General features: G+C 38.0%; 5 protein-coding genes and 1 long non-coding RNA gene across 31 annotated transcripts in view; 3 read left to right on the forward strand and 3 right to left on the reverse strand.

The window, feature by feature from the left end:
- Positions 1 to 1,276, forward strand: part of LOC104717515 (probable histone H2A.3) — a 2,144-nt gene extending 868 nt beyond the window's left edge. The window contains exons 1-2 of one of the 2 annotated variants that reach the window (XM_010435092.1): positions 297 to 534; positions 848 to 1,276. In XM_010435092.1, coding sequence (XP_010433394.1) covers positions 346 to 534; positions 848 to 1,054 — 396 coding nt within the window. In that variant the 5' untranslated portion in view covers positions 297 to 345 and the 3' untranslated portion in view covers positions 1,055 to 1,276. Of the gene's footprint in view, positions 1 to 296; positions 535 to 847 lie in introns of those variants that run through there. The other variant, XM_010435093.2, reaches the window with a different exon arrangement.
- LOC104717514 (disease resistance protein At4g27190-like) lies at positions 1,129 to 4,760 on the reverse strand. Its single transcript, XM_010435091.2, has one exon. It carries the CDS (start codon positions 4,349 to 4,351, stop codon positions 1,493 to 1,495), a length of 2,859 nt encoding a protein of 952 aa, XP_010433393.1. The 5' UTR covers positions 4,352 to 4,760; the 3' UTR covers positions 1,129 to 1,492.
- Positions 4,840 to 6,750, forward strand: LOC104717516 (protein translation factor SUI1 homolog 1). The gene is made up of 5 exons (XM_010435094.2): positions 4,840 to 5,003; positions 5,678 to 5,755; positions 5,935 to 6,140; positions 6,321 to 6,374; positions 6,456 to 6,750. The coding sequence occupies exons 2-5, from the start codon at positions 5,719 to 5,721 to the stop codon at positions 6,498 to 6,500; spliced, it is 342 nt and encodes a 113-aa protein (XP_010433396.1). The 5' UTR covers positions 4,840 to 5,003; positions 5,678 to 5,718; the 3' UTR covers positions 6,501 to 6,750.
- LOC109126916 (alcohol dehydrogenase class-P-like) lies at positions 6,863 to 7,253 on the forward strand. Its single transcript, XM_019230854.1, has 2 exons — positions 6,863 to 6,989; positions 7,038 to 7,253. The coding sequence occupies exons 1-2, from the start codon at positions 6,882 to 6,884 to the stop codon at positions 7,152 to 7,154; spliced, it is 225 nt and encodes a 74-aa protein (XP_019086399.1). The 5' UTR covers positions 6,863 to 6,881; the 3' UTR covers positions 7,155 to 7,253.
- LOC104717517 lies at positions 7,209 to 9,553 on the reverse strand. Of its 5 annotated transcripts, none has more exons than XR_756231.2 (10): positions 9,461 to 9,553; positions 9,195 to 9,260; positions 9,046 to 9,101; positions 8,920 to 8,957; positions 8,705 to 8,823; positions 8,517 to 8,610; positions 8,340 to 8,371; positions 8,182 to 8,226; positions 7,952 to 8,051; positions 7,209 to 7,679 (listed from the first exon to the last, which is right to left on the reverse strand). XR_756231.2 is itself a non-coding variant. In XM_010435097.2 (10 exons), exons 6-10 carry the CDS (start codon positions 8,533 to 8,535, stop codon positions 7,421 to 7,423), a joined length of 438 nt encoding a protein of 145 aa, XP_010433399.1. In that variant the 5' UTR covers positions 8,536 to 8,610; positions 8,705 to 8,823; positions 8,920 to 8,957; positions 9,046 to 9,101; positions 9,195 to 9,260; positions 9,461 to 9,553; the 3' UTR covers positions 7,209 to 7,420. The 5 variants fall into 5 exon arrangements, 2 of the variants coding, with proteins under 2 accessions (XP_010433399.1, XP_019086398.1); XR_756233.2 differs by having other exon boundaries at positions 7,209 to 7,728; XR_756232.2 differs by having other exon boundaries at positions 8,132 to 8,226.
- The window catches only part of LOC104717519, a 9,585-nt gene continuing 1,220 nt past the window's right edge, over positions 9,745 to 18,109 (reverse strand). Inside the window, exons 1-39 of one of the 21 annotated variants that reach the window (XR_002033617.1) lie at positions 17,770 to 18,103; positions 17,573 to 17,627; positions 17,399 to 17,469; positions 17,227 to 17,298; positions 17,092 to 17,141; positions 16,942 to 16,983; positions 16,769 to 16,828; positions 16,507 to 16,677; positions 16,351 to 16,428; positions 15,892 to 16,234; positions 15,741 to 15,796; positions 15,528 to 15,630; positions 15,319 to 15,412; positions 15,147 to 15,201; positions 14,472 to 14,952; positions 14,292 to 14,373; positions 14,060 to 14,122; positions 13,837 to 13,892; positions 13,566 to 13,602; positions 13,377 to 13,467; positions 13,207 to 13,281; positions 13,016 to 13,126; positions 12,860 to 12,922; positions 12,651 to 12,733; positions 12,451 to 12,567; positions 12,317 to 12,365; positions 12,178 to 12,229; positions 11,967 to 12,068; positions 11,749 to 11,862; positions 11,569 to 11,656; positions 11,382 to 11,459; positions 11,228 to 11,304; positions 11,007 to 11,098; positions 10,812 to 10,901; positions 10,620 to 10,747; positions 10,467 to 10,530; positions 10,188 to 10,273; positions 10,046 to 10,102; positions 9,745 to 9,776 (exon numbers count right to left, since the gene is read on the reverse strand). This is a non-coding gene — a long non-coding RNA (uncharacterized LOC104717519). The other 20 variants (XR_002033633.1, XR_002033627.1, XR_002033630.1 and 17 more) reach the window with 20 other exon arrangements.

Consider the following 18,109-nt stretch of genomic DNA (forward strand, 5'->3'; position numbering starts at 1 on the left):
ATTCGCTCCCTCACTAGTTAAAATGGGAGGAAATTTTTATATATTACTTGACAAGAAAAATTGTTTGGGGCGAATGATGTGAGACTAGAAAGGAGGGCTTTCAATTAAATAAGCCCATATAAGTAGATCAATCCATTGAGATTATCGGAGGACCAATAAAAAAATGTCCAAGCGATGGGGTGGGAGCATGAAAAACTCACATCGTGTCCGTTAAACATAAAACCAATCTAACGGTCAGAGTTATCGATCCATGCAGTGTGAGTTCATTGGTCACCTGATACTTTCTATTCTTCCCCACTCTATTAATAATACTCAAGTACGCTTTGTTCTTCTAGAGCTGTAGAAATGGCGGGTCGGGGAAAAACACTAGGATCTGGTGCGGCGAAGAAGTCTACGTCTCGTAGTAGCAAGGCTGGGCTTCAATTCCCTGTTGGTCGTATCGCTCGGTTTTTGAAGGCCGGGAAGTACGCCGAGCGTGTTGGTGCCGGAGCTCCTGTCTATCTCGCCGCCGTTCTTGAATATCTCGCCGCCGAGGTAACAAAAATCAATCATTTCAGATTCTCATCTATTTCATCGCCAATTTAATTTGCTTCTTTTATAAAAAATTGAAATGGATGGGTTAGCGTTTTGGATTTGTGATTTCACTTTTACATTTTCCATTTTTTTTGTTTGTTTCAATTTTGGTTTTTTTTTTTTTTTTTTTTGAATTTGTCAATTGATTGCGAATTCGGAAATTCTGATTAAGTTTCCTAGCAGATCTTTGTTGTTGTTAATTTAAATCTGTGCTTTCAGTGTTTTGAAAAATAGTTCCTAGCAATTGAGCTTAGTGTGCGTTATTTGATTGAAGGTACTTGAGCTCGCTGGGAACGCAGCGAGAGACAACAAGAAGACACGTATAGTTCCACGACACATTCAGCTTGCTGTGAGGAACGACGAGGAACTAAGCAAACTACTTGGAGATGTGACTATTGCCAACGGAGGAGTGATGCCTAACATCCACAATCTCCTTCTCCCCAAAAAGTCTGGTCCTTCCAAGCCTACCGACGAAGATTAGGCGCTACTTCTCTTACAAAATGAAGACATTGATTCTCTAGAAAATGGTTTGATATCAGATCATGCTTAGGACTGTTTTTTTTTTTCTTTTTTAAATTGCTTATTTGTTGTTGTTACTCAGCAGCAATGGAAGCTATGTGGCTATTTGTACTAGTTGTTGTAAGGATAACCCTTGTTTCACTTTGTGTGAATATATTAAGAAAATTGTTCTTAACAGACGTAATCCTTTGCTTGACCATTGTTCAGAAGCTGAATATATTACTGTAACACCGTTTCATGACACATAAATTAAGTTACCATATTATATTGTATTACATACTTTGGACAACCGGTTCTTATTCTTTGAACAACTGGAGAAGCTTCTGCAAGTCCATGATTACATTCACATTGTATCTACAAATCTCCTCAGCCATGAGATCCTGATTACATTATTGATCTGCTAACAAGAGATTCCGAGAGAGTTCTTTACTTTATTTCCATCAGCTGGTAAGAAACGAGGTTGAAGGGTTTCTCTTGTAGTGTTATCGTCCCAAATTAAGTTGTTCCACCAGTGTGTTTCCCCTCTTACTTCTTTGACTCTATGGGCGTTGTTTGACGTAATGGGTAGATTCATGAGACGATTGCATCTTATCACCTCCACATGTTCTAAGCTTACCCATGACTCTTCTTGGCTACATAATCTCCTCAGCCGCGGAAGATTCATCAGCTTTATGACACGCAGGGCAGGTACCACAGGTTCAGTGGCGGCTGGAACTTCTCCTGGAGAATAGTCAAACAGCTCCTCAAGCATATCACAAAAGCTAACATGTATCTCTAGTAGGTTCGGCAAGAAACAGATGAAGTTCCCTAATGAGAGAAGGCATTTGAGCCGGCTACATCTGCTGACCTCTAAATGTTTCAGTGTCTGAAATCTCAACCCCAGATGCCCCACGAGCTCTCTAATGGTTTCTAGATTCACACGACGCAGATGAAGTTCTTCGAGGTTAGGTAGAAGATCCAGCTGCGCTACACATCCACCAGCAGGCCTTATACTTCCACCAAAACCTTCGACCGTTAGAGACCTCAAAACGTTGAAGCTATTTGTGCTATCAATTACCAAGTTCTCCAGCATCTCATTGAGACCCCAGCAATGGTTCATCACTAGGGAGGTCGTATTTGCTAGCAACCACCCTATGAATGCCTCTGAAACATTGAGACTACTTATTGTTACTCTCCTCTTGTCATGTCTACTAGGTAAGGAGTTTGCTGTTGGGCCAATAAACAACTGGAATTTCTTCAACCTTTCTATCCAAGAATTGTATTCAGGGGAAAGAGGTGGGACACATACGACCCTGATGGAGAGAACCGATAAACGATGGAGACACGCAATCTCCTCAAGTGTTGCTTGCCCTTCCTGAGTTTGTCCTTGAACGCCCCAGTGGAAATGACTAAGTGTCATGTCTAGAACCTCTAAACTTGATAACTGTGGGATGATTCCCGCTGGTATGCTTTCGAGGTGATGTGTTCGGGAGAGGTCAAGTAGTCTCAAGCTGTTCAAAGTTTCCAACCCTCTTGGCATATCCCTAATAGGGGTGGCACAGAGATCCAGAATTTGAATTTTGGTAAGGCCTTCAAGGGAAGGAACTTCTTCAAGGTAGTAGCAGTCTTTCAAGATGAGAGACCGAAGCTCATGAAGCTTGCTGAGGGAGAGAGGTAATGACCTTATGCGTGTCCCACTTAGATTCAGAATCCGAAGTGCTGGCAAAGATAGCAAGAACCCTGCTGGTAATTCCTCAAGGTGAAAGTTTCCTTGTAGCAGTAAAGCCGAGAGTTCAACACACTCTACCACCTTATCCGGGAGCCGTTTAAGCATATTGTTCATCAAAGAAACTCTTCGGATAGAAGGAACAAACTTCTCTTGTGGAAACTCTCGCAAGCCTATACCAGACATGACAAGAGAGTGACTATCATCTTGCGAGGACGACATGACCCATATCGCAAAATCACGAACCACATCATGCATTTTAACTGTGTCATCACGAACACCCTCTTCTAACAAGCAAGAGTCTTTCAGACTTTCAACCAAAGTAATTCCTTGATTCATTAAATACCCATGGTTTTGTGTTTCATCTATAAACCCTTCGGCAATCCAGTACCTTACAAGATCAGCTACTTCAATTGAGTAATCCTCTGGAAACAAGGCACAAAAGAGGAGGCAAGATTTCATCTTTGGCTCGAGCAAGTCGTAGCTCAATTTCAAAGGTTGGTAGATATTTTCTTCAATACTCTTGACATACGGCACCGAACTCTTGAGTTCCTTAAGGGCATGCTTCCACAGCTTGACTACCTTCTTCCCCCGCATAGCCATTCCAACTGTGATGATAGCCAAAGGCAATCCACCACATTCCCGAGAAACTTTTCTTGCAATGGGTCTAACACGATCTGATCTGGTAACTTCTCCAGCGTTTTGACAAAACAATTCCCAGGCTTCTTCTTCACATAAGCAATCCACTCTGAAGTCAATATCCGTTTTTATGCTCTGGCAAACCTCTAAAAATCTTGAAGTCAACACAATCTTTGAACAGATGTGTTCATCTGTTTTTGGAATCCCCAACTGGTCTAAATCAATGGGTTTCCAGACATCATCAAGAATGAGAAGAAAGCTACTTACTTTCTCAAGCCTTCCATAAATCCGTTTCGCTAGTTTCTCCTCGTTTTCACCCAATTTTATTTCTATATCCAACCTCTCGGCGATTTGCTTCTGGACCCTTCCCACTTCAAACTCTTTGGAAACTGTAGCCCATATCACCATACCAAAAGGCTGTGTAGCAGCCTCTTTCCATAGCTTATTATTCAGTTCTCTGACTACTGTCGTTTTCCCGACTCCACCCATACCCCAAATACCAATCTTTTGAACCTTATCGCTCATTAAACAGCTTAGAATTTTGTCTAACATCTCTGATGCTATTGTTTGATCAGGAATCGAGGGTCCAAGAATTTTTTCAACTAGTTCAGATTTACCTTCCACAGAGAATATGTCGAGAAGCTCTACACCTTGCTTTTCAAGTCTCTTGACTTTCTCAAGAATTACAACAAGTGTTTTGCTCAGCCTGCATTTCAAGAACGGAGCACATGAAACACGCTTTTCCTGCATTGAATTTGCTTTGGAGACAATCTCTTCCACATCTCTTAGCCATCTCCTCAGTTGCACATGCAAAGATTTCCCTTTGATTTCCAATATTTTGAGGTCTTTATTCACTTTGTTCTGAACTTCCATAAGGCCATTGAGCGCATTCTTCAAAGCATTGCAACCATGCATATGTTTCCGCGTCTACAAGCAGTGCAACCATTCCTCAAATACGGAGGGGTGACAAGTTTCCGCGTCTACAAGCAGTGCAACCATGCATATGTATGATGTGTAACTCATGTTCTGACATGTCAATTATGTTTGAAATGAAAGTTAAAACTGTTAAATCAAACCCATTCTTAACTCCGTTTTCAGTGGGATGAGAGTCAGTAATGAAAGTGTTGGTGGTAGTCAGTAGTCACGGTGTCCATTGGTATCATCCTGATATTAAAAACGATGCTTCAATCAAACAAAAAACCACTGTAAACCAAACCGAAATCTACCACATCGTAACCGAATCAAAGCTTTGTTTGGTTCAAATTGACAAAAAAAAAAAGAATTTCGAAACCGAACAAAGATTTCTGAACCGGCCCGGTTAAACCGTATTGTCAATCCATGAAGGAAACAAATAATAATAAAAAAAAAATATCTGAGAAGATCAGATTTAAACTTTAAAAAAATTATTCTGTCGTGACAAAAAAATATCTATTCCTCTTTCTTCCTCTTTCCTAAATTTTCTCGCCACCGAAACCAGAAGTTGGAGACTCTATCCGAGAATTTAGGGTTTCTGTTCCTTCTATCTTCTTCGATCATCAGATCCACGAAACTCTACTTTCCGGATCAGGTAAATATTGTCCTTATTCACCAAACTCTTGCTCAAATCTTTTGATTTTTCGGTAATTTCGAGGTGAAGTTTGTATTTTTATTGCTCGGATCCGTAATTGTGGAGTCTCAGACTCCGAGTCTGTGATTGATTTTGTTTCCGTTCATCAGCTGGTTTTATCATTTGCTATTCGAATCGCATGCTGAGTTTGATAAAGTGGATCTTGCTTTTTGATCTCTTGTGACAAAATTAAAATTGGTGGATTGTTTTTTTTTTTTTTTTTCTTTACATCGTATCCTGTAATTGAGCTGGATCTGATTAACTAGGTTACTGGTATTAGGATAAAGAATATATTGGATGCAACATGGTTTTTGCTCATTTCGATTCTTCTTTTGCGGATGATGAATGAATCTGGAGTTGGTGATTGTAGTATCTCTTTTGGTTTATGTATCATTTAATCTCTGAACGGCTCGTACTAGAATTGTGTGTGTTTATTGTTTGTTATCGTGTTATGTGTATCTTCTGTTTGTGTTTCCTGTGTTTTCTTAAGTTCTTTAACTGTTGTTATCTAAGACTTGGTTAATAATCTTTTTTTGGTTACATAGATTGTGGTTTTAACACTTTCATCTTCTATTGTTTGTTAATCCTCCTGAGTGTGTTAATTTTTTATGTGATGATGGTCTTCTCTTGTTCAGGTCTCAGCTTCTCGTTTTCCCCCTCAGATCAACAAAGTTTCATGTCTGAACTTGATTCCCAGGTCCCTACTGCCTTTGGTAAGTTTCAGTTATTTTAGACTTATTTTCAGATGTTTGCTAAGAGTTTTTGATATTAGGAACATGAGATTTTGTTAATTTGTTTCTCAAGTCTTGGATTCTTCAGGTTGTGGTTTGCTGTATCTCATGTGAGAATTGATAGGAGCTAATTCGTTTCTTTTTTTTTTGCTTGTCTGCAGATCCGTTTGCTGATGCGAATGTTGAGGACTCAGGTGCAGGAACAAAAGAGTACGTTCACATTCGTGTCCAGCAGCGGAATGGTAGGAAAAGCTTGACAACGGTCCAGGGGCTGAAGAAAGAGTACAGTTACACCAAGATACTCAAGGACCTCAAGAAAGAATTTTGTTGCAACGGAACTGTGGTTCAAGACTCTGAACTGGGACAGGTACGTGCTTTTAAAACACCATGGTACATCCATGTGGGTCAATTACTGTCTTTCTAGTCCTTTAGAATAATAATTCAACAAAGGGTTGAAGACTAATTGGAACGCGTAGCCGAAGGATTTATTATGTGTGCCGTCTCTGGCTATTCTCCAGTACTTATGGCTACTTGTGCAAATGTGTAGGTTATTCAGCTTCAAGGTGATCAGAGAAAGAACGTCTCCACGTTCCTAGTCCAGGTAAACATCACGCTTTTACCAAGTGGTTAACAAAAATATTTGTTGCTTGATTTTGTTTAACATACTTTTTTGATGGAACAGGCTGGTCTTGTGAAGAAAGATAACATCAAGATCCATGGTTTCTGAGCTGCTTCTGCTGCATTGTCCCTAGGCTGCTGCGTTTACTTTTCTAAGCGGATCATTACCGTTCTCGTTCAGTTCCGAAACATTTCTTCACCCTCCTGTTACTCTTTTTTGTTTTTCGTTTTAGCTTTGGTATGATACTAAGAGACTATCATCGTTTTCTTTCTCATGCTACTTCTGTAATATGATGAGATTGTTAAGAATTCGCTGTTAACGTTTGTCCATTCTCTCTATATACTATGTCTTACCAAGATGGATCTCAACAGGTTCACTACTATTCTGTCTTTAGTATACTGTTGTCCTGAATTTGAATGTGGAAGACGAAGAGCTCAAAATGTTGTCTATAAAACTTGAAATTGAAGTCATTTTTGACAAGCAAAGACGATGCCTTCAAGTCTCATCCAATTGAATTTCTTAAATGAGGGTACTTTCTTTGGGAACTACAAACCCAAAACTGACATTCCCGGGGTTGTCGAAAAGTACATGAACAAGGTAATGAGAAGACCGGATCTTCTGATACCAATGTTCTGAATGAAATAGGAGCTGGAGCTTGAGAAATTCATCACTCACACAGTGCCATTCTCAGAGATCAACAAGGCCTTTGTTTACATGTTGAAGGGAGAGAGTATCCGTTGCATCATCACGATGGGTGCTTGAAGCCATTCTCTAGCCCTTGAAGCAGCCAATTCTGATGTCTACTTGTGTTTTAGCTGCCTTTATGCACTTAGAGCAATAAAAGAAACACATCTCCTACTACTTTTGGTTTTCTTCTCTGTCTCAACTCTCAAGTTAGTCATCGTCGTGTCTAATCTTATTACGTATCGTTTTAATAGACTTTCTATTGAGATTTTAATACTATAAGTATAAACTAAAAGATAAATTCCTTATTACTGTGTTCTCTCAACATTCAGAAAGGAAACCGACTAACCGTAGTGACTCGAAAGCCATTTCGAGTCGCCATTCTCTTTGCTTGCCTTTTCTCGGTTTACTCGAATGTCTGCTATTCCCCAAATGCAGCTTTTGGTTTCCACATCGAAAGCAACCAGCCTGAAAATACCATCACCTTCGGTCTCATTGTCCTCGTTAGTGTACCTTACATACATCGGCCTGTCCTTATACCAAGCAGAAGTCACAGGATCTGAAAAGTCTCCTCCAGGAGGTGAAACTGCACCAACAATAACACTACAATAACACTTTCATCACGTACAGCATGTGGGAAGTCCATAAGAACCTAATTTATCAGAAACGATCAGATCAAATGTCTGAGTTGTATGAACAATATGCAGATTCAGAATGAGAGAGATATAACTCAGCCATTTCATTTCCTCTCACTCCACAACCAACATACACAACAGCATGGGAGTTGGCGTATTATGTATAAAAGAACAAATTAGCTTTGGAAATTCAATATATCCAGTAATTAAGTGGACCAAAACCAGAGTGTCACAACCTACCTTGGAAAGTGCCTGACTGATAACAGTTTCCCACAGGCAAAAGCACCAGGAATGGCACAGGTTCCACCAAGAACAGAAGGGAAAAGGGTATGAAGATAACCTGAAAACATGATAAGAAAGCTATCAAAATATCCAGTAATTAGGGGAACAAAACCAGAGTGAACACTTGAATAGACAGACATTGAGACATGCAGTAGAAAAATATTTTTCAAGAGCTGGGACAGACACACCCTGAGGGATGCACACATCACCGGATAATAGTCCTCAAAGGCCTCCTGTGAGATATGAAACAAAAGAATCGTGAGAAGCCATGCACAGTCTGCAGTTTGTAATGGTAAAACAAATCATAAACTTCATGTCAGGCAAGAATATAAAAATCCAACTGAACCTGAACTCCATCGAAGATATTTCCCAAAATTCCTGGTCCAAGCTCCAGAGAAAGTGGTTGTAATATCAGGGCAAGTTATATGTTGGCTACAGATGAATAACCATAGAAAAGAGAAAAGAGAAAAGAGAAAAGAGAAAAGAGAAAAGAAAACCAAGATAAAGAGGATAACTCATCAACCTTGTGTGAACAGAATCATTAACTGTGAATCCAGCTGCTTCCTAGTAAACCAATAAACTTACAAGTCACCACCAGTTATTGTGTCTCCCTCTGACTGCAAAAAAAGTTAAATTCAGTTGAGCATCAAGATTCAGACCATATGAACACTTCAATAGATAGAGAGATATGCAGTCAAACAAACACATTACCAGAATTGATTGGGCTAGGAACTAGTCCCAAAACAATCTTTGTCAAGAGCTGGGACAGAACTACCGCCGAGGGATGTACACGTCACAGGATATTCTCGCAATCGTTCTTCAAAGGCCTCCTATGAGATATGAAACAAAAGAATCGTGAGAACAGATGCATAGCCCTAGAAAAGAGAAAAGAAAGAAAGCCAAGATAAAGACGAGAACTCACGAACATGATCATTAACTGTTAATCCAGCTGTTTCCTGGTAACCTGATAAAAAGGAAGAAGTTGTCAAGTATCAGTTAAGATATATTACTTGTACAGACACACAGAAGCACAAGAGAACAAACAAACAAACCGTGGATCGTAGCAGAATCTCCTTCAAGATAGGTCATTACTTGGCTGGCTCGGAACCTGAGAGAGATAAACAAAATCATCAAGTGATAGTTAGTCAATGGAGAAGAGAAGAAGATGATTTGCCAATAAAATAGAGGTCAGAGAAGAAACCTTGTCCGAGTAATTGGATCTATAGATAGATAAGAACCCACAATTCATGGAGGTCATCTATATATCCTGTGAAGTATAAGAAAAGTCAATAAGAATGTATCCAAGAATTTAACCCAGGTTACACAATTAAGAAGAGACACTGTACGACAAAGTTTACTTGCCTCATCCACAATAACGACATTGAACTGTTTTGCAATCAGTAAGTAAAATCGTTCAGCTGTCGTCAACCAGTAATAATAATAAAATGTGCAAAAGGTATTTCTTACATGTAGACCTGGTTCGCCAAGCAGGTCGGGCAGAAGCATACCATTAGTCATATACTTCTTAACTGTTTTGTCAGAAGTACAATCCTCAAATCGAATGGAATACCCAACCTGTGACAAGCACCAACCAAAAGGTTAGATTTAGAGAGTGTAGTGACAATTGCGAAAGAATAAACTACCAGCAGCAAAACAAGAAGAGAAGCCAACATACCTCATGCCCGACTTTGACACCCATCTCTTGAGCCACACGGGAAGCAGCACTCGTAGCTGAAACTCTTCGAAGCTGTGTACCAACAATTGATCTTCTTACCAGCAATTTCTGAAAATTCAACAATATTAACTGAAGTCAAAGGCACTATCAATATTCGTGATTCCATGATAATCTCATTCATTCACACCTCCCTGTAAGAGGGAAACAAAATACAAAAGGTATAAAAGTAATCATAGCTAAACGGGATGATGCAAAATATGATAAGATCAAATCATATACACATAATAATACTCAAAACCACCAAATTATTTAAATAGATGCTATAGTGAGTAAATGTAAAAGTACACAAAGAAGCACAAGAGAACAAACAAACAAACCTTGGATCGTGGCAAATATATTTCAAGATAGGGGACATTGCTTGGCTGGCTCAGAACCTGAGAGAGAACAAAATCATGAGGTGATAGTCAATGGAGAAGAGAAGAGGATTTTGCCAATAAAATAGAGGTTAGAGAACCAAACTTGCCGAGTATTTGGACCATAGATAGATACTCTGGGAGACATCCACTTGAAGGGTCATAACACCACTAGCAAATTCAGTCATTAGACTGTCGAAGGCAGAGCATCAATAACTTTGTAAACATATATAATCTGCAATGTAAAATTAAGTATAAACTAGATGTAGGTTTGAAACAATCATAACACTCAGTTTATAATTAGCATCGGCTTATTTTGCTAAGCTTTGATGAGTCATGAAAGTAGAGGTCACAAAAACACATAGCAGAGACATGAACTACAAACCTGGCACAGCCGCATGATGAGACAACTCTTTTGACAGCAACTCAACTTGCTCTTTGCTTGGCACCTACATCGAAAAGAGATAAAACTGTACCTTAGGATCATATAATAAGGAAACAAAATTGACATGTAGAAACAGAGAGAGCCAGAAGAAACCTGTGGTTGTTGACATAAGCCTCATGAGTTCTTTCATCTGAGGACTATTATATCCCAGCATGTGTGAAAAATTTGCAGCATAACCCAAAGAATCATCTATTGGAATGATGCTACCATACCTGTACATCCTGCAATGTTAATTCATGAGACTAGAGGTAACAAAAACACAGAGCAGAGACATGAACTACAAACCTAGCACAGCCGGACGATGAGCCAACTCTTTTGACAGCACTTCAACTTGCTCTTTGCTCTTTCTAAAACCCCAACCAATAATCAAAGATCCTAAAACACCAGATTTAAGGAAGTTAGAGAAATCCAACAAGAAACAACATGGTGAAGTGAGGAGGGATGAGACCAAATTATATGCGAAGATGTAAAAAAAATAACTGATTTTTAGTTAGCTTAAAGTAAGAGCCCGATTGAAGGCTAACAATCCTTGGACATATATTGCTTGGCTGCAGTCTTGGCTGGCCCGGAACCTGAGAGAGAGCGAACAAAATCATCAGGTAAATAAATACTGTAGTTAGTCAATGGAGAAGAGAAGAAAAGAGGATTTGCCAATAATAAAACAAAATCAGACATAAGTGAAGAATGATATGAAACAAAACCTGGAGGTGCTCTTCTTGGACATTGGGAAGAGAGAGTGTCAATAAAAAGAGAGAGTGTACTTTCGGGAAGACTTTGTCTAAGACCGTCAAGGCAAAAAAAACCAACCGATCAGTGATGGAATGACTACAAGAGTGTCAATAAGAGAGAGCGTACCTTTGGGAAGACTTGGTCTAAGACCTTCAAGGCATACCTAGAATTCCAACCAGCATAACCACGAACAATGATTTCAGCCTGTATATGCAATCAAAACACAAACACATAAATGTACGAGCTTTATGAAGATAATGAATTCACATAGAAAGATAGTTTGACATCATAAATAAGGGTAAATCAGACATACCTATTACCTATAGCAATGTGGTGGGTAAAACTAGGAAAACAGGAACAAACAGAACCATTATCAATTCAAAATTCGTCTCTCAGGGTCCCTACAACAATGATAAAATTCCCATTTAAATCAAATTGCAAAATTAACAATCAGATAATATCACAAAAATCAGACATGATTATGAAACAAAACCTGGAGTGGAGGTGTACTTCTTCTTGTTGTTGTTGGCTCATGATTGGAATGGTGTCATCCAATGGAATTAGTTGTACACATATGGTCTCTAGCTTGCTTGAATGATGATGATCTCTTTAAAAAGAAAAAGAAAACCAAAAACAACAACTTTAAAGCAAATTTTATCAATCAAATCAGTAGAACCAATCAAATCAGTAGAACCAGTTTGGTGTTGTTACCTTTATAAGCAAGCACGTTAGCGACGATTGTGTTCTGAATCTAGTTCATTCTTCAGTAAAAAATCATCAACGAGAGAGTCAAATAAATCAATCAACGCCCACCTGTTTCACAGAACCAAAAAGAAACAAATACAAAACTATATTCAAACACACTAAAGTCACTAACTCAGTCAAAATCATATAATTTATAAGACAAGAAAAGAATACATACCTCTCTCTCTCTCTGACTTGTTTGCTCTCTAGTCGCCATTATAATGCTTCAACTGAGAATAAGAAGACAAAAGAAATTTCAAATCACACACCACAACAACTCTAGATGTAAGCCTGTGGTTATGCAATCAAAAACACACATTAAAGTACGAAATTTTTCAAATCACTCCCCCTCCATGCCTCCACGATCTGCATCAAAGAGAGATAGAGATTCATTAAAAAGACACTGAATACAAAAACTAGTAAAATAAAGGAACAAAGTTAAGGAACCAACTCGTGTAGGAAAGAATCTGTGGATCATCGATCTCTCATCTGAATGTGTGTAGACAGCAAGAACAAGCAATAAGGTTTCCTAGCGTAATCCAGTCATCCCTCCCATTCCACCAAGTACCTTCATAAAAAAGGATTACACTATTTTGTAAGAGAAAGCCTTCATAATCAAACAGAGCAGATAAAAGTCATCAGAATCCATACCTTATCAACAGTGATGGATTACATAGATCAGAACACCAATCGATTACCATCAAACACGAGACAAACCCCTCAAAGTGTATACCCTGAAATAATGAAATAATAGTTGCATCAAGTCAATACACTTAGAACGGGAAGGATGGGGACTTGATATATTCAAGATGTAGTATCTAACCAAGTAATTATAACTTTAAAGAAAGAGTTATCAGTACCCTCATATGGATCAAGCAATGAGGTTTCCTAACTCTCTTCCCACCAATAACCTTGCTTGCACCCTGAAGAAAAAAGACACAAAAATCTGAAGTAAATCCACAATTACAGAACGTAGAGAAACATAAACTGGTAAGACAAGTGTTTGAAACTGTAACCTGAGCAGCAGACGCAATCTCCTTATATGGTTCTAGCTTCATACACAAAACATTCACTTCCACAATGTTTTTTCTTCTCTTCAAACCCTCACACACATTAATCTCGATGGTCTGCATGTACGAAACAGAGATATGTAATTTCACTTATACAGAAAGAAAGAAAAAAAATCGATTAAGAGGAAGAACACTACCTGAAGATGTAGTGCAGAGAAAACAACGATCCATCGTCAGAACAATTAACCTCCGAGCAAAGCATCCTCCACAATCTAAAATAACATATCCAAGAGTTAAAATCAGATGATCACAATAATAAGATAAAAAATATAAACTTTAAGAAAAGACGCTCGAACAAGACAAAAACCTGTCGCATGTTCGTGTTACTTTGTCATCATGTTGTAATGATTTAAGAGTGTGCTCTTCCCCATATAGAACCACGTCGGTCCATAAGCAAGCTGTAAATTGAAATCATCATCAGAATACTTAAAAACATCATTCACAAAAAGACATATCTTAAGATAAGTTTCAATCAAAGATCTCAAGTATGCAGCACCTTAAAAAAGAATTGGTTTGCAAAATCAGACAGAGACCTGCAAAGAAAAAACAAAGCAGAGTTATAGGTTACGAACAAACATGGAAAGTAAGTAAAATTTAATCAATGTGAAGACAGACGAGTACGAGTTGTTGTGGCATATATAAATAAAAGCTGAAAACTACATGATCACATGCAGGGACACAGAAAGATAATATGTGCAGATAGATACAGACTCATAGCTAACCTGCTGTGTCAATCAGTTGTCCACCATTACAGACTTATAACTCACCTGCTATGTCAAATTTGCCACACAAGCTTGGCTGCAATAGATTCACGTCCTGGAATCTGCAAAAAAAAATTGTAGAATAAAAGTCATATGAAAAGTCTGTTAGCCATATAGCAAGAAATATTCTGACTTGAGTTTCTTAAGACGGTCCTGAAATTGGAAAAAACTTATGACAAAGTGGGACGGTAGAGCTTATATGCAACAACAATTATAAGGAGAAAATTACCAGGTCAATCGGTAGAGCTCTGCATCTGAAGGCCATCTGAATTGCTGAGAAAGATTACTGCCCCTGGTTACAAAGATCAGAACACCAATCGATTAGCATCACGTCTAAGTGTATATAATGAAAAAAAGAGTTGCACCACGTCAACACACATAGAACGAAAAGGATGAGGACTTGATATATTCAAAATGTATGATCTAACCAAGTAATTATAAAAATAAAGAGTTATCAGTACCTCATATGGATCAAGCAATGAGGTTTTCCAAAGCAATCCAGTCATACCTCTCATCCCACCAATAACCTTGCATGCTTGCATCCTGAAGAAAAAACAAAAGACACAAAAATCTGAAGTAAATCCACAATCACAGAACAGAGAGAAATATAAACTGGTAAGACAAGTGTTTGAAACTGTAACCTGAGTTATAATGCCAAACAAAGCAGGAGACACAATCTCCTTGTATGGTTCTAGCTTCATACGCAAACCATTCACTTTCACAATGTTTTTTTATTTCTTCTCTTCAAATCCTCACACACATTAATCTCGATGGTCTGCATCAAAGAAACAGTTATATGTAATTTGACTTATATAGAAAGAAAGAAAGAAAAGACATTGGTTAAGAGGAAGAAAACTGCCTGAAGAGTTAGCGCAGAGAAGACAAGGATCCACCGAGCAAAGCATCCTCCAAAAACATTCACTTTCACAATGTTTAGTTTTTCTTCTCTTCAAATCCTCACACACATTAATCTCGATGGTCTGCATCAAAGAAACAGATATATGTAATTTGACTTATATAGAAAGAAAGAAAGAAAAGACATATTGGTTAAGAGGAAGAAAACTGCCTGAAGAGGTAGCGCAGAGAAGACAAGGATCCACCGAGCAAAGCATCCTTCAAAATCTACAATAACAGATCCAAGAGGTAAAAGTCACATGAACATGATCACACAAAATAGAAAGTAGAAAACACAATAAGACACTAAAGAAGAAATCAAACCTCACCAACAATACCTAATCTCATAAAGTCATTAAGGGGAAAGAAAAAGAAGCAGAAGAAGATGTAGCAAAGAGATATTATCAGAAGAAGAAACTTACCAAAACAGATGATGAAGAGAAAGATTCAACAACAGAGCAAACCCCACTGTGCAATCTGCATCAAAGAGAGAGAAGATATATTATGTTAGCTTATAATACAACAACAACCAAATCGCATACATAGGAATTAATAACTGTGGGGAATTAAAAACCCGAAGATAGATAAAACAACCTGCCATCAAAAAAAAAAAAAGGAGAAGACGAACGCTTGACAACGACCAATCAAAGTAAATCACTGATCAGAGCGTAATATATCCTCCATAAACCTAAAATCAAGAAAACAAAGTGAAAATTCAAATGAGAGAGAGAGAGCAAAGTATATAAAACGAGTGACAAAAGTTTCAGAAAAATAAGAAGAAGAAAAAAAATGTTACCACTTACAGGTTGTTCCGAGAGAGAGAGGATAGTTTCTAACTTTCTATCATGGACAGAGCAAGGTCCTCCGATCCACACTTGCAAAACGACATTGGCTTGCACCATATCTCTAATCACCAGAGATTCAAAGAGTTAGAAGACAAGAGAAGTATATAAATATAATGAAATAATCTAACAGGTGTCAGGTGGTGAAGCAGGAGGATTACGAAGAACACGAACTTGTTGAGGTATGTTATGAGACTTTCCAATTCTTCAAAACCATCTCGGATTTGCTTCTGAACAATTTAATAATTTAGAAGAAACGTCAGATAGAAAGAGAGCTCCTACCTAGTCTGCGCTAAGAAATTGAATATCACAAAAATTTGTATACCTTGGTCGGAGTTGAAGATGAGATTAGTTGTAGTGAGAAACGCCATGGTCACAACAAAAACAACAGCAACAAGGTCCAAGAAATTACCTGAAGATGTAGCGCAGAGAAGACAAAAATGATCTATCAAAATTCAAGACCATCACCAACCGATCAAAGCATCCTCCTCCACAATCTTAAATACATAACAGAGCGAAGAAGAGTTAAAAATCGCATGAACATAATATCAAAAAAGGCCTTGAACGATTCAATTTTTAGAAACCAAACCCTAGAAGAAAAATCAACATAAATTAAAGTGACAACGATCAGCCAAATCCATCACCGATCAATCGTGGCATCCTCCAATCTAAACCAACAAAACAAAAACGAGAAGTTAATAACATGTAATTAGAAAAAAAAAAACACCGAACCAAAGAGACAAGACATAATCAAATAGAGATGGGTTTAATTAGAAGAAGGAACCTGTGAGAACGTGCCTGAAGACATAGGAGCCTGGAGAAGATTACGCCATAATCATATCATAATTGGGTTCCAAAACACCTGCAAAAACAAACAAAGAAACGTCAGGAACATAACAAAAAACGAAAGTAAAAGATGTATTAAGAGGAAGAACAAAACCCCTTGAAGACGTAGCCCATAGTCATAGAAGAAGTGTTTCCATCAAAGCCTGTCAAAGAGTTCTTGATGCTGCCTGGGATATAACAAAGGGAGACTGTCAAAGAGGCAACAGGGAGTAACGACAGAGCAAAGGAATCCTTCAAGATAAACTGAGACATGACAGCACGACATCTGAAAAACACAAGAAACAGAGGACAAACAACTAGCCAAAATTAAATAAAACAACCGATAAGGCAAAAAAAGTGTATAGATGTAAGGTAACCTGAAAGTTGAACTCAGAAATCCAACGCACTCCCAGACAGAAAGCTTCGTTCCTCGTGATCTGCATTAAAGAGAGAAAGAAGGTTTTTCACTTATATAGAAAGAAACTAAGAAAAAGAGGTTAAGAGGAAGAACACTACCTGACTACAAGAGTGTCAAAAGAAGAGAGTGTACCTTTGGCTTAGGGAGACCTGGTCTAAGACCTTCAAGGCAAACCTAGAATTCCAACCAGCATAACCACGAACAATGATGTCAGCTTTTAAATATATGCAAGAAAAACACACACAATTAATAGTTAAAAAGGGACAAAGTTTAAGAACAAACCCGTGTAGGGGATAATCTGTGGATCTTTGATCTCTCAGCAAGAACGTCATCTGCGAATATACAACAGAAATAGAGGAGCAACAGTTGGCCAATATTACATAAAAAAACAGATAGGCAAAAAAGGAAGAAGACTACCTTAAGAGGTAGCGCAGAGAAGACAGGGATCCATCAGAACCATCACCCACCGAGCAAAGCATCCTCCACAGTCTAAAATAACAGATCCAAGAGGTAAAATAAGAAGATGAACATAATAATAAGATCAAACAAGTATCAAACGCTAGAAATATGTGCAGCATTAGAAAATTACCAGGTCGGTAGAGCTTTGCATCTGAAGCCTATCTGAATTGCTGTTACCCCTGGTTACATAGATCAGAACACCTCACCAACAATAGCAAATCACATAAAGTCATTAAGGGGAAAGAAAAAGAAGAAGAAGAAGAAGAAGATGTAGCAAAGAGATATACCAGAAGAAGAAACTTACCAAAACAGATGATGAAGAGAAAGATTCAACAAAAGAGCGAACCCCACTGTGCAATCTGCATCAAAGAGAGAGAGAAGATATATTTTGTTAGCTTATAATACAACAACAACAACAACAACAACAAAAAAGTCGCATATATACATAGGAATTAAGAAGTGTGGGGAATTAAAAAATCCAAAGATAGATAAAACAACAACCTGCCAACAACAACAAAAAAAAAACGAGAAGACCGAACGCTTGACAAACGACCAATCAAAGTAAATCACCGATCAGAGCGTTTTAATATCCTCCATAAACCTAAAAATCAAACAAAACAAAGTGAAAATTCATATGAGAAATCAAACAATCTGGAGCGATGATGATGATGATCGGATCATCATAAATTCGATATCAAAACACCTGCAATGCAATTAGACGAATAAGAAACTTACTTAGTTTAGTTTACTTATTAGGGGAACCAAAACAAAAATAACAGAGGCGAAGAAGTGATTAAATTGGAAGGCATGCACAGTACAATGAATTAAAAAAAAAAAAAAA

The sequence above is a fragment of the Camelina sativa genome, chromosome 10 (assembly GCF_000633955.1).
Source record: "Camelina sativa cultivar DH55 chromosome 10, Cs, whole genome shotgun sequence".
NCBI lineage: Eukaryota > Viridiplantae > Streptophyta > Magnoliopsida > Brassicales > Brassicaceae > Camelina > Camelina sativa.